At 44.8% G+C, this 14,552-nt stretch overlaps 1 protein-coding gene across 1 annotated transcript in view; it reads right to left on the bottom strand.

Annotated features, from left to right (window-relative positions):
• Positions 1 to 271: 271 nt before the first annotated feature.
• The window catches only part of LOC143831530 (C-type lectin domain family 2 member D-like), a 29,648-nt gene continuing 15,367 nt past the window's right edge, over positions 272 to 14,552 (bottom strand). The window contains exons 4-7 of the mRNA XM_077324581.1: positions 11,397 to 11,495; positions 9,947 to 10,119; positions 7,284 to 7,390; positions 272 to 2,147 (exon numbers count right to left, since the gene is read on the bottom strand). Coding sequence (XP_077180696.1) covers positions 1,919 to 2,147; positions 7,284 to 7,390; positions 9,947 to 10,119; positions 11,397 to 11,495 — 608 coding nt within the window. The 3' untranslated portion in view covers positions 272 to 1,918. The remainder of the gene's footprint in view (positions 2,148 to 7,283; positions 7,391 to 9,946; positions 10,120 to 11,396; positions 11,496 to 14,552) is intronic.

Below are 14,552 nucleotides of genomic sequence, written 5' to 3' on the forward strand. Positions count from 1 at the left end.
ACAATAGTTCTCAAGAGAGCCATCTGGCCCTTACTATATGTCTCAACTTTGATCTAAGGAATTACAAATGCTGAGGCTTCACAGCTCTTAGCACGGTCAAGGAGCGATAAGGGGTTCTGGCAGCTGGATGCTTTGGAATGCAAAGGGAGGGAAGGAGCCAAGAGTTGATTTATGGATTTATTGCCAATAGACTGTGAGGAACCAAGAGGACACAGGGGAAACGTGTGTCAGGAACCGGGGTTCATGACAAAAAGGCAAAGACAGTCAGTCAGTCAGTCAGTAACCTTTTATTGACATAAAATATGTATAAGACATAAAAAATAGGGGTTAAAATTTCAACAAAATAATAAAATAGACCATGGGGTTACATAATCAAACAGATCTTAAAATGATTAAATAAACTATAAAAGACAAAATACAAGGTAGGCAGCATATTATAAAAGAATCTTAAAACTCTGGCAACTAAAATGGTTACCTCTGGGTCTTTGTCAGAGAGCAGAAATTGCCAGGTCATAGATTTACTTACAGAAGGCTTGTTTCCCAGCAAAGCAACAAAGCTGTCATCCCGAGACTGCTCATATAAGGGGCAATCTAACAAAATGTGTGAGACAGAGTCAGGGCAGCCAGAACCACACGGACAGAGTCTCGCATGGTATGGGATATGGTGGAATCTTCCCTCTAAGACCTTTGACGGGAAAGCATTCATTCATGCCAGGAGAAAAGCTCTTCTCAGGGGTGGGACATCAAGAAGATGCAAATATGTAGGCATAATATTTCTCTGCATAGTGATGCCAAAGAATGCTGGTGAGCAGACTTGAGGCTGGGTAGGCATGAATTCCTGCTGCACATGGTCTAGTATTCTCTGTTTAATAATCCGGAAGATACATTTTTCTTCCAGAGGTAGTAGGGAGTTCAGATCAATGCCAATGGAGACTAATTTTTGTTCAATAGCCTGGAACCATCGAAATTTAAGAGGGTCACTTTTCAGACACGTTAAAAGGCTGCCAGTTTCTACTCTAAAATAGAGTCTGACCCAAAATTTAAAAGTAGCTATCCAGGCCCTTGTCTCTACCCTAATTTGGCCAAATTCTGCGCGAATGGCATGGTAGGAGACACAATTGGGAACCCCTGCAATTTGCCTGTAGAAAGCAGATTGAACACCCTCAATAGATTTATTAAAGGCAGGAACCCATAAGGGGCATCCAAACAGGAGCTGGGACATCACTTTGGCATTAAAAATTTTAATTGTTGCAGGAATAAATGGATTACCTTTCGCAGAGAAAAAGAACTGTTTTATCAAGGAAGTTGAGGATTTGGCCAGATTGATAGCTCGTTGGCAGTGGGAGCGTCAGTTCTGGTTATATTGGAAGGTAACACCTAGATACTTAAATGTTTTGACTTGTCCTATTGAAGTGTCTCCAATAGACCAAGTCATTGTGTGCCAGCTCTTAGAGAAAACCAAAACTTTTGTTTTACCATAGTTAATTACTAACATTATCTTGGCAATATTGGTAAAAGGTGGATAAGTATCGTTGTAAACCAACCCTTGTATATGAGAGTATTGTAGTATCGTCGGCATACAACAACAAAGGAATATGCTGGGAACCAAGTGTCATGGCCCCGTCTCCAGAGGGTGCCTCTGCACCACTGCCTGGGCTCATTCTGCCAGCTCCCTTGGAGGAAGAGGTGGAGGAGCGGGAGCAAAGCAGCAGGATGCTGCTTAGAGAGGCAAGTCCCAATAGGGAGCCACAACCAAGTCCCAGCCGGACAAGCATCATGCCCTCTGCACCAGCATTACCTCAGCCTGCAGCAACACCCCTGAACAGCCCAGACTCATCTCCAGAGCGCAGGAGGGAATGCAGGAGGACAACGTTGGCAACACGCAGGCAAAGTGCTGGGCTTAGACTACAGCAACAGGCTAGGTTGGGCTCAGGTGGGGCTCATTCATCGGAGGAAGGCTGAGTGCCAGGTGCAGCCACTTGGTGTGACAGCTCAGCTTGTTCTTAAGCACAGCAGACGTGCTTCTCAGTGTGGCTGCAACCTTGTGCACATGTCCACCCATTGCCCTGACTGGTTTCCTGGCTTGAGTGCCTTGACTGCTTCCTGATGCTTCGGCGAAGCTCTGTTTGACTGATTCCCGGTTTGACCTTGGTAAAGATAAATGACAATTCTTTCGGTTCTCCTTTGGACTTCGTCAGCTAACAATTCCTGATAAGACCCAGACTGGACTTTTGACTACTCTCTGGTACACGCTTTGAACTTGCTTGACTCGGTAACCGTGTTTGCCCTTGTACTAACCCTGGGTGTGCCCAGCTAGGGCAGCACACCAAGTTTTGGGGGATGACCATTAATAGGTTCCAGTTTTTGCGCTAAATCATTAATGAATAAATTAAACAACAAGGCGGCCAGAATACAGCCTTGCTTAACTCCAATGGTCGTTGAGATCTTAGAGGTTAAGTCTCCCTTTGAAGAATACCGGACTTGACAGGAGGTGGACACAACGTTTTTGGATGAGAAACACAAGTCTGGCTCCCATACCCATTAATCGCAATTTATTCCAGAGCATATCCCTATCTTATCAAAGGCACTTTTAAGGTCTATAAAAGCTGTGTATAGCCTCTTACCATTTTGGGACATATATTTCTTGGCCAGGCATGAGAGAGTTAAACAATGATCTATAGTAGAATTACCCTGCAAGAAACCTCTGTTCAGGACCTATAATTCTTTGAGAGCGAGCCCAATCAGTTAGGTGCCGTTCAAGATGTTTTGCATAAAACTTACCTATTATCTTAACACCGCCCGTGGCGCCGCGGGCGGCGCCACGGACTAAATAAAACTGTAAGACGTTCTGAGGCGGGATGTGTCCGGGATGAGGAAGGGTCCGGATTGGACCCTTCCTCTGGACAGACAATCGGAGGAACCAATTGGCAGGCGCAAAGCGCCTGCCGATTGGTCCCCCCGATTCCCAGCCCCATGCAACAGCGAGCCGCGCACAGTGCGGCTCGCAGTTGCTCCTACCACCTACGAAGTGTCAGGCCGCCCGATCGCGCCTTCCCCGGGGCCTGGTGAGCTTTTTCAAAGGTCGGGGGGGCCAGGAAAAAGCCCCCGAAGCCCTGGGGAAGGCGATCTGCGGCTCGCAGAGCCGCGGAGCGCCTTCCCCGGGGTTTCGGGGGCTTTTTCCAAGCTCGGGGGGCGAGGAAAAAGCCTCCCAAGCCCTGGGGAAGGCGCCTTCCCCGGGGCTTCAGGGGCTTTTTCCAAGCTCAAGGGGTCCAGGAAAAAGCCCCCCAAGCCCTGGGGAAGGGGGGGCCCCTAGTGCCCGCTGAATTTTGGTTTCAGCGGGCTCTACTACTAGTTGATAATAAACTAATAGGTCTAAAATTATTAGGGTCGTTATGGTCACCATTTTTAAACATGGGAACAATGATTGAATTCAACCAAGAACTGGGGACAATCCCATGTAAATCAATTAAGGTAAATAAGTTAGCCAAAGGTGGAGCCCACCATTTAGGGTTGTTTTTTAGAAGTTCAGCTGATAGGGCATCCTGGCCTGGGGCTTTGCCTATCTTAAGGCTCAGAATTAGTTCCTCTACTTCATCAGGCAATACTGGGGACCATCTAGGGACATTAGTTGGGATGGAGTCATTCAGCAGATTTTCTGGAGCTGCTGGGACATTAAACAGAGCAGAAAAATGATCAACCCAAACTTGGGGGGCAATAATAAGTTCTAAATTACCAGTCTTCCCACTCAAGGGCCCCCTTACAGCTGACCAGAATGCTTTGGAATTTCTGGATTTAACAATATCAAATAGGCGGGCCCAATTATTATGAGAATAGAGCCGTTTTTTTCTCTCGGATAAGATAATTATACTGTTTTTTTTGTTCAAAGTAATAGTGGATAATAGTCTGATCCTCTGACGATTGGGCCTGTCTAAATAGCTCTCTCAGTTTTTGTTTTTTTTTAGATATAATTCTTGGTCAAACCAGAAGAAATTGCTGCCTTTGTTGCAGACTGGTTGTGCTTTAAGGCTGCAAAGGTCAACTATCTGAGAATACAGCTCTACAGCAGTCATAGGTGAGCTTGAGTTAATTAAAATCTCCTGAAGTTCTATCATTCTTTCAGATTCCAAAAGAGATGTAATCTCTTTCTCCATCTTAGCGGACCATCTAATCCGTTTCAAACAAGATTCAGTGAGAGCTGCTGGTAGAGATACACTGGGACTCTAAACATCTATCCCAGTATAATCCCAGGTTAGAGTCAGTGGAAGGTGGTCACTCTCAGTACGCGACTCTATAGAGAAAGAAGAAATATTTTGGAAGCAGTTAAAAGTGCATAAACCGTAATCAATCACACTCTGTCCTTGAGGGGACATGAATGTGAAATCTGCAGATGTGGGAAACTTGTTTTGACCATTTAATACCAGAAAATTGTGCTCTATACATAATTCAGTTAATTTGATTCCTGCCTCATTAATGACATTGTCCTTTGAGTTCCTCAAAGGCCAAAGGGAGGATAGTAAGTCCTCATCATCTTCCCGAAAACCCAACCTTGCAAAGATATCGTTATTATTAGTGCCAATTTGCGCATTAAAATCTCCTAAAATAATAAATTGGGCCAAAGAGTGATCGTTATATATTGAAAATATAAAATTAGAAACTTTGGCCCAGTTTTAGTTGAGAGTCAAATAATTCTGGGAGGAGGGAGGTAAACATTAATTATTATTAGTGAGGCAAAGAAAAGGCCCTGGGCAATCACTAGTCTGTAGGCAATAATATATTTTTTTCTGAGAAAACTGTTTCTCTTTCATCAAGATTTATGGCATATCCAATGTCGCTGCGTAGTGCACCATGTTGAAATGACACCATCATCCAGGTAAGCGCAAAGGCCATCAGCTGCAACATTAAACCTGCAGCAGGGACGCAACAGTAAGAATTTTGTAGTTATGTGCACCAAATCAACAATACTGGAAAAAACGCAAAAGGTCAAATGGTGCTTTAAAATGTATTGTGACAGCGGCTCCAGCTTCAAGGATAAAACTGAAAATTATATTCTTCCCGTTTCTCGCAAATGTATTAAAGCATACTATTTCCAATATTCAAAATATCTTATTACAGCCGATCTCTTGAGCCATTGTGTCTATATGTCTCAAGCATGTATCTTACCTGCAAAACTTTTGCTTCATTATCGTCTACAAATTTTTAATTGGCCCATTCTGTATAAACAGCTTGATTCTGATTATCGCTGATTATCAGACCCCCACTTGATTCAGCAGCTCACTGAATAGAGGGCTCATTGAACGGCCATCTTCCCCACCCAGCTCTTATGGGTCTTCTTGACATTATTTTTCATTACAATTTTTTTCAGATTTGAAGACCAGTTTTTTCTACAGATTGATAGATATGGGAAGCTCAGTAGCACTCACCACAGCCATTTTATATATGGTACATTTTGTAAATAATATATTTTTTGAATCCTGATAACAATCCTTATTTTTAAATATTATTTTTATGGGGTGCTATATTGACAACATTTTTCTATTATTTGATGACAAAGCTTGTATTTTGGATTTTTTTGAATGGTCTAATTATTTGCATCATTCTATCAAATTTGAAGAGACCTATAACAAACACAGTATTTCTTTCCTTGACACTTTGGTTCCCTTACAGATATCTCTATTAAAAAGCTTACTGACTGTAATTCTTTACTTTCTTATCACTCATATCATCCTCAATATATTAAGAGAAATCTTCCTTTTGGCCAATATTTAAGATGTAAGAGGAATGACTTCTTGAGGCAGATTTCTTAGAGGCTGCCAATTTCCTGGCAGGAGATTTTAAGGCTCGTGGTTATCCTGATAAGATCATTTGTATATCCTTTCACAGGTCTGTGGCCATTCCTAGAGACTCTTTTAAAAGAAAAACCACCTAAGGAAGACAAGAAACTTACTTGGGTCTTGGAGTATTTTCTTCTGTTTTACACCATTAAAAATATTGTTTCCAAGTCCTGGAATGTGATGAGTGATGTGACAGGGACTGAGGCATCATCTAGACCGATTATGCACTGGGAACTTCACTGCCCCAGCTCCCGTGCAGGAGCACAAATCCGGGCCGGATGAGGTGCACCAGGCCAAATGCTCCCCCATGTGGGTGCAGGAAGAGGTGGGGCAACCTGCCATGACTAAAACTCCAGCCTGCAGCCTGGCATGAAACCTCCAGTGCATAAACAGTCCTAGAATTGCTTTCAAATGGACTAAGAATTTTAAAGACCTTGTTAGAACTGATCACTTGTTCTGTTTGTAGGAAGACTTGTGACAAAGCAGCAAGAATATCTTATAGGATGCTTATGAAAGCCGATAAAATGGTGGTGAAAGCTACAAAGATGGATTTCTACACAACTACTATTGCATTTGCCAGGTCTCTCTCAGATCAATTATTTAGGGTAATCCAATCTCTTACCGTGCTCATGAAAGGGCACTCAAATAATAGTCAATTGGCCATAAGTTGTGCTCAAGGAAGGGTGCTCAAATAAGTCAATTGGCCATGCTTTAAAATGTATTGTGACAGTGGCTCCAGCTTCAAGGATAAAATGGTGAGGCTTTTGTAAGCTATTTCATGGATAACTTCTTGTCTTTCGCATGCAAACTTCTCCCAAAGGTTGATAGAGGAAGTGAACTGGAGACTTTACATGGTCTGGGGCCTGCATTTTTGAGGGCCCGCATTTCCAAGTATGTCCCCCAAAGAGCTCTTTGCTCAACAAATGCTAACCTGCTATTGGTCCTTGACCCCAAAGAAGTGCAGCTGGCCTTGACTACAGCCAGGGCTATTTCAGCCCTGTTGGAATGAGCTACCAACAGGGATCCAGGCCCTTTTGGAGCTGTCAAAAATGGTACTCTTCCACCAGGTGTAGAGTTGTGGCGAGCACCAGCACTCGGTGACATCAATAATGGGCCCTCCTGCCTGCACCACGCCCTCTCCATCTGAATCCTGGGAATTATAATCTTAAATTGGATATACCTGATCTCAGATTCATGGGGAGTTTTGTAATGGAGCAGTTTGTTTCACCTTTTTAGAAGTTTTTAAGTACTTTGTAACTTCTTATATATAATTTTAGAAAAATCTGTATACAGCTTCAATTCTGTTAGCCGCTCTGAGTCCGTTGCCGCAAACACAGCACGCTGCAGAGTTAACAAGTGGAACTATCAGGCACAGCTCTAGTCGTAAGTAAAATGAAAAGGCCTATCGTTGCTTCGTGGACTTTGGAACATGGAATCAAAGAGAGCACTTACCAGCCATTGAAGATGGAACCATTTGTCCATTTCCAGGGTTCTCCCACTGCCTTCCTCTGAAGGCCAATCCAATAATATGCAGAGCCCTTGAAGCGCATCAAAAAATCCTTTAATCAACAAGAAAGATGTATTAAAAGTCAAGATATATTCTAATCTAATGTTAATGAAGATTTTAAATTTTTGGATTGCCTGCCCACCCTGAGCTACTGCGGATAAAGTAAGTTAATTTTTTAATGAAGTTCAATCAGTATTCAGAGTTCTCATCATTTGCAGTTTTAGCTGCCTTTCTGGATTGCTCCATGGAGAAAAGGCTTTATTTCATACCCCAAATGCACCCTACAATAAACTACAGGTAGCCCATCTCTGGTGGTTCAAGTCAAAAGGTCAATCACATACTGACAGATAAGCAGGACAGAAATCCAGATGACCTGGCCCAGAAGTCTACACCTGCCTCCCTTCTTCCCCCAGCATGAGTCCAAGCACTGCAACAGCTATGCTGGCTTCGATAACTGAAATCAGTAATATGGGAGTGACTTGGCTATACTCCGAGGAAAAGGTGCCCAGGAGCAATGCCCAGGATGCCAGGGACACTGGCAGCTCTGCATTGGGCTGTCAGCATACTCCTTTGCCAGAATCCCTTCCCCCTGTTGGAATATTCGGCCTATATTCCCTAAAGTTAGCAGAGTGCACTAGATTCAGAGCAGAAGCTAACCATGCAATCTGTGTATGTGCAAGTTAGAAAACAAGCTGAGACTTCTTTAGTCTTTTTCAAAGTAATATAAGTAGTTTATTAAAGAACTACCTTCCTAGATAGTACGGGAAAGAATCTATTCTATCTATCTAGGATGAATGGAGATGCAGGAAGCATCCAATGTGCCAAAGATCAAGAACTCTGGATGAAGGTGTGAGAGAGGGCTGTAAATGAAACATCAAGGAATGAAGTTCTGAGAGTATCAGCCTTCACATTAAAGGAGACAGCAATAAAAATAGAGATGGGGAGGATACTAGGGCACTAGCCTATCTATCCCTAAAACTCTCTCACAGCCCCCTCTGAAGGCTGAGACTAAGAGACATAGAATCATAGAATCATAGAGATGGAAGGGACCTCCTGGGTCATCTAGTCCAACCCCCTGCACTATGCAGGACACTCACATCCCTATCACTCATCCACTGTAACCTGCCACCCCCTTGAAACTTCACAGAATCAGCCTCTCCGTCAGATGGCTCTCCAGCCTCTGTTTAAAAATGTCTAAAGATGGAGAACCCACCACCTCCTGAGGAAGCCTGTTCCACTGAGAAACCGATCTGTCAGGAACTTCTTCCAGATATTTAGATGGAATTTCTTTTGAATTAATTTCATCCTATTCATTCTGGTCTGTCCCTCCGGTACAAGAGAGAACAACTCTGCTCCATATTCTATATGGCAGCCTTTTAAATACTTGAAGATGGTTATCAGATCCCCTCTCAGTCGTTTCCTCTCCAGGCTAAACAGACCAAGCTTTCCCAACCTTTCTTCATATATCTCCAAACCCCTCACCATCTTTGTTGCCCTCCTCTGGACATGCTCCAGTTTGTCTACATCCCTCTTCAACTGGGGTGTCCAAAACTGAACACAGGGCTCCAAGTGAGGCCGAACCAGAGCAGAGTAAAGCGGTACCATCACCTCCTGTGATCTGGACACAATACTCCATTTGATACAGCCCCAAATCCCATTTGCCTTCTTAGCCACCGAGTCACACTGCTGATTCATGTTCAATGTATGGTCTACTAAGACTCCTAGATCCTTTTCACACATGCTACTGCCAAGACAAGTCTCCCCCATCCTATATTAGTGTATTTGGTTTTTCCTACCTAAATGCAGAACTTTACATTTGTCCCTATTGAACTTCATTTTATTCTGTTTAGCCCACTTCTCAAGCCTATCAAGATCATCCTGTATTCTGTTTGCCACCCCTCCCAGTTTAGTATCATCTGCAAATTTAATAAGCATCCCCTCTAATCCCTCATCCAAATCATTTATAAATATGTTGAACAACACAGGCCCTAGGACAGATCCTTGGGGTACTCCACTTGTCACTCTTTTCCAAGAAGATGCTGAACCATTAATAAGTAACTTCTGGGTATGACCTGTCAACAAGTTATCAATCCACTGGACAGAATTAGAATCCATACCGCATTTTACCAACTTGTGAACATCATGTGGAACCTAATCAAACGCTTTACTGAAATCCAGATAAACTACGTCCATGGCATTCCCTTATCCAGCAAGGTAGTCATTTTCTCGAAAAAAGAGATAAGGTTGGTCTTGTCACAAGGTCCTTCTCTTCCAATAGATGATGCCTGGAAGCTCTCCCACCAGTCTCATGATCAGCTGGCCAAGCAACCATGGCACCTATTTTCTGGCAGGATTGGGGCCCTATGCAACAGTGGTGGTGGATGGGGCAGTTGCAGTGCACTTCCTCACAGGAAAAGTGTTACTTGGATGAATACAGCATGCCCCATTAGGGGGAGGGGTCCTCACTTCTCAGAGGCAGGCAACAGCAAGCCACTTGTGTTCAGCTCTCCTGCCTCTATTCTCCCTCTCCTGAAACACCAGGAGGGCACCCAAGACTTCTCCAGGAGCAAATAACACTATATAACAAATAATCAAAACATAATCTTACCATTTCCTGTTGAGTGTCTATCGAGACTAGGGAGGCACCATATGAAGAGCAGTTCCTTTGGCTGGAGTCCCAGGACCCATCGATCTCAGAGAAATAGTAGCATTTCTCTTCGTACTTAACCCATCTCTTAGGACATGGAACTAAAAGGCGTTGGGTCTGGACATATAAGATTACTAAAACAACACAAATACAGATGTCACTTAATTTAAGAAATAGTAGTTAGCAGATAAAATTTACAATAAATATAAGCAACGGCTCTGCATAGGAGCCAGTTCACTGTCTAAATGAGGCAGGCAGCCACATTGGGTAACGAACTGGCAGAGGCTGGCATGGGAGGAGGGGCAGACAGAGAGGCCTGCACCAGCTTTCACTTCCCACACACATGTTGTTGTCCCCTGGGTTCAAGAGAGGTTGCATTTCACCTTGGCAGCCGGCCTTGGAACCCACAGAGTGGATCAGGAAGGACGGGCAGTAAAATATACTAAGCTGGCCCTGTCAGTATAGCATTTCCAATGGTCAGTCAGCTTCATTCCTACCATCTTGTTTAAATCCTTATGGCAGCACCGCAGTTATCCCCAGAGCGATTGGCCTGAGGCCATCTACTAAATTTATGGCTGAGTGGACCAGCATTTTTCAAACTTTTTACGATAGAGGAAGCCCTGAAATTATTTTCAGGCTTCGAGGACCCCCAGAAGTTATGTTAGCTGGCGATGGCTGCCTGCCACAGTCCCCAGTAGTAACATGTCACCGGAAGTTCTCTCACCCATACACTCCCATTGGATGTGATCAGTGTTGGGAAAGGCCAATAGGATAAAATGAAAGTGGATGATTTGTGTCTGCTCTGTGTAGGGCCTGTAGAACAACAGGGGGAGGAGGTGTCAGTGACATCAGCAATTACCCAAATTTATGAGAAAGGCTGGGGAACCCGTGGGGAGTTCTCAAGGAACTCCAGAATCCCTCTGTTATACTAGCTCACCACTGCTACTTCAACACAGGATCAAGTGCTACAACAGTTAGTTGTCACACAGCAATCAAGACTTTGAACAAACTAATTTTCTCACATTTGTAAAGTGCAATATTCTGTTAACAACTTTTATTCTACCGGCTGTTTTCACACACAAATACACACAGCCCTTCTACTTGGTAGTTTTCTCCACCCCTGATTTAGAAGGTGGAAAGAAGCATAATTAGGAGAGAGAGGCTTTGTGGGAACAGATGCTGAGGGCACAGGAAGACACTTATGGCGTGCACACTACCAGCCCACTGGTTTTCTCTTGCAACAGCTGCCCTCCCCACGTATATTTCTCTTATTTGGCCAACACAGTGTTCAGAACTTTGCATTTGCTAAAGTAATACATAGTTCCTCCTTGGCGGGGATGTGGTGCTAGTCTTATGTGAAGGCATTTAGGCCTGCAGATGAAACAAACACAACAAACAGCTAAGCACTCACCAACTGCAGTACTCCCAATCATGAGAACAAGTGATAATATAGAAAGTGTAGTGATTATCATGTTCGGTTTTACATATCTGCTCCACTTTTCGTTGTCATCTGAGAAAGAGAGAGAGAAATGCCTTTTATTATTCAGTATTGCAATCATTCTCTAAAGGCTTATTAAAAAGCTGCATCTATAAATATTTGTTCAGCTCATTTAGAGTTGCAGACGGCTGGGACAGCTCCAGGACCTCGGCAATGACCCCATGGCTAAGAACCAGAAGGATGGCAACACCTTCGGCAGGACAGGTGGGGCCTAATGGTGAGCACCTGGTCCTGAAGCACTGGGCTGAACTCCTCACATGCAGCTTGCATGGCTGCCCTGTCCAGCACAAACCTGCCCAGGCACCTGTCCAAACCTGTTGGAGGGCTACAAGATGCCGACATGCTCCCAATACTACCAGGCATGGAGCCTCTTCTACCATCACTATGCCACCCAAAAATACAGTGCCAGGAAGAGATGGATAAAAGATGATCCCTGGTGGGACAAGCTAGCCAGAGGCTGTAGGGACAGTTAAACAGCACAGGGAGAACTTCCTGTGCTGTAGCCCCTAGAGCCACACCAAGCTCGGCCACAGTGTAAGGACTGGCTAACAGTCTTCTACCCCTCATCCCAGGGGCTGTACTCTGTGGACCCACAGCACCATCCTATATGGAGGGCGGGGGTGGTTTTGGAGATCCAGAGGGTCCCACGGTAATTGGCTCTGCCTCCATATTCCGCTGTATACAGGTAGAATAGATGTGCTAACATCTGGTGGCGGTGATAGCCATCACAGGCCTAAGTAGACTGAGGTGGATAAGGTGCTTCTGCATGGGCTGGTGATGAAGCATGCCAGTGTGACCCTCACCGATGCTAGGGGCAGCTCCACTTCTTGATGCCGCACGTCACAGACAGAAACATCCACCCTGAAATGGTGGAATGATTCCCTTGTCCTAGCTCAGAAGTATGTGTGTGTGTGTCCTCATGGTCCATGAGAACAGGTGGTGGCAGAGAGTTTGCCTGAGCTCTGTGCCATGAGCTCCCAATTGTCATAATTGAAGTCTGTGGAAGTGGGGGGTTGGAGGTGAGATGGCTATGGACACAGGCATAGGCTGTGTAGCACTGGTCTCAAGGACTGCTCTTAATTCCCTACCTGCAGGTCCTTTGGCCCTGATGTTCTTAGTCAATGAGCATATCCTCCCCCAGAGGTCTTGGTTGGGGGGGGTGTCTTTTAGTTGTTTTAAATTTGCCGCAATGTATCTTGGATCTTTGTATGGGTATTGTGTAATTTATATCGTTTTTAGGGGAATTTTACTGGGGTTTTTATATGTTGTAACCCACCACGAGCCTTTCGGGAGTGGTGGGCTTAAAATCGAATAATTAATTAATTAATCATCTTCTGCCCTGACCCCTTCCAGAGAACCCCTGGAACAGCTGTCCTACAGATTTCGGGTACCGTGGAGTCCCAGGATGGAGTACTACAGACAACAATGGGCTGGGTGGTACATAAAGGTAAAGGTAAAGGTATCCCCTGTGCAAGCACCGAGTCATGTCTGACCCTTGGGGTGACGCCCTCCAGCGTTTTCATGGCAGACTCAATACGGGGTGGTTTGCCAGTGCCTTCCCTAGTCATTACCGTTTACCCCCCCAGCAAGCTGGGTACTCATTTTACCGACCTCGGAAGGATGGAAGGCTGAGTCAACCTTGAGCCGGCTGCTGGGATTGAACTCCCAGCCTCATGGGCAAAGCTTTCAGACGGCTGCCTTACCACTCTGCGCCACAAGAGGCTCTTTGGGTGGTACATAGAGGATCTCTATTTATTATTTAGTTATTTTATTTATTATATTTATATAACGCCTTCCCCGAAGACTCAGGGCGGTTTACATAAGAACAAAGAACAATACATAAAACCGTCTATAAACATGTGAATAACCTTAGAATAATAATAACTAATAGTTGTAACCATATAACAATATAACAGTATAAAAAATATAAACAATTGTTGTTGTTAGGTGTTGTTAGGTGTTGTTAGGTGTTGTTGTTGTTGTTAGGTGCGAAGTCGTGTCCGACCCATCGTGACCCCATGGACAATGATCCTCCAGGCCTTCCTGTCCTCTACCATTCCCCGGAGTCCATTTAAGTTCACACCCACTGCTTCAGTAACTCCATCCAGCCACCTCATTCTCTGTCGTCCCCTTCTTCTTTTGCCCTCGATCGCTCCCAGCATTAGGCTCTTCTCCAGGGAGTCCTTCCTTCTCATGAGGTGGCCAAAGTATTTGAATTTCATCTTCAGGATCTGGCCTTCTAAGGAGCAGTCAGGACTGATCTCCTCTAGGACTGACCGGTTTGTTCGCCTTGCAGTCCAAGGGACTCGCGAGAGTCTTCTCCAGCACCAGAGTTCAAAAGCCTCAGTTCTTTGACGCTCGGCCTTCCTTATGGTCCAACTTTCGCAGCCATACATTGCAACTGGGAATACCATAGCCTTGACTAAACACACTTTTGTTGGCAGGGTGATGTCTCTGCTTTTTAGGATGCTGTCTAGATTTGCCATAGCTTTCCTCCCCAGGAGCAAGCGTCTTTTAATTTCTTTGCTGCAGTCCCCATCTGCAGTGATCTTGGAGCCCAGGAAAATAAAATCTGCCACTATCTCCATTTCTTCCCCATCTATTTGCCATGAATTGAGAGGGCTGGATGCCATGATCTTCATTTTCTTGAGTTTCAAGCCAACTTTTGCACTCTCCTCCTTCACCTGCATCAACAGGCTCTTTAGTTCCTCTTCACTTTCTGCCATTAAATATAAACAATACAACAGTGCAACAGTGCAAACAGCTCCAGAGCATATTGGTGGAATTCTGAGGGAAGGGCAGGGGGGGGCAGGGGCCCTTCATTCGCAGTTGGTTGTGCCTGGTCTCAACCAAATGCCTGGTGGAAGAGCTCCTTTTTGCAGGCCCTGCAGAACTGTTTAAGCTCCGTCAGGGCCCTGATCTCTTCTGGGAGCTTGTTACACCAGGTGGGGGCCAGGACAGGTGAGACTTCTTTAGGGCCAGGGATCCTTAACTGGTTGGTAGCGGTGGAGCGCAGAGCTCTTTTCTTGCTGGGGAACGTCCCTTAATGCCAGCCCTGAGTCTTCAGTC

The sequence above is a fragment of the Paroedura picta genome, chromosome 3 (genome assembly GCF_049243985.1).
Source record: "Paroedura picta isolate Pp20150507F chromosome 3, Ppicta_v3.0, whole genome shotgun sequence".
Classification (NCBI taxonomy): domain Eukaryota; kingdom Metazoa; phylum Chordata; class Lepidosauria; order Squamata; family Gekkonidae; genus Paroedura; species Paroedura picta.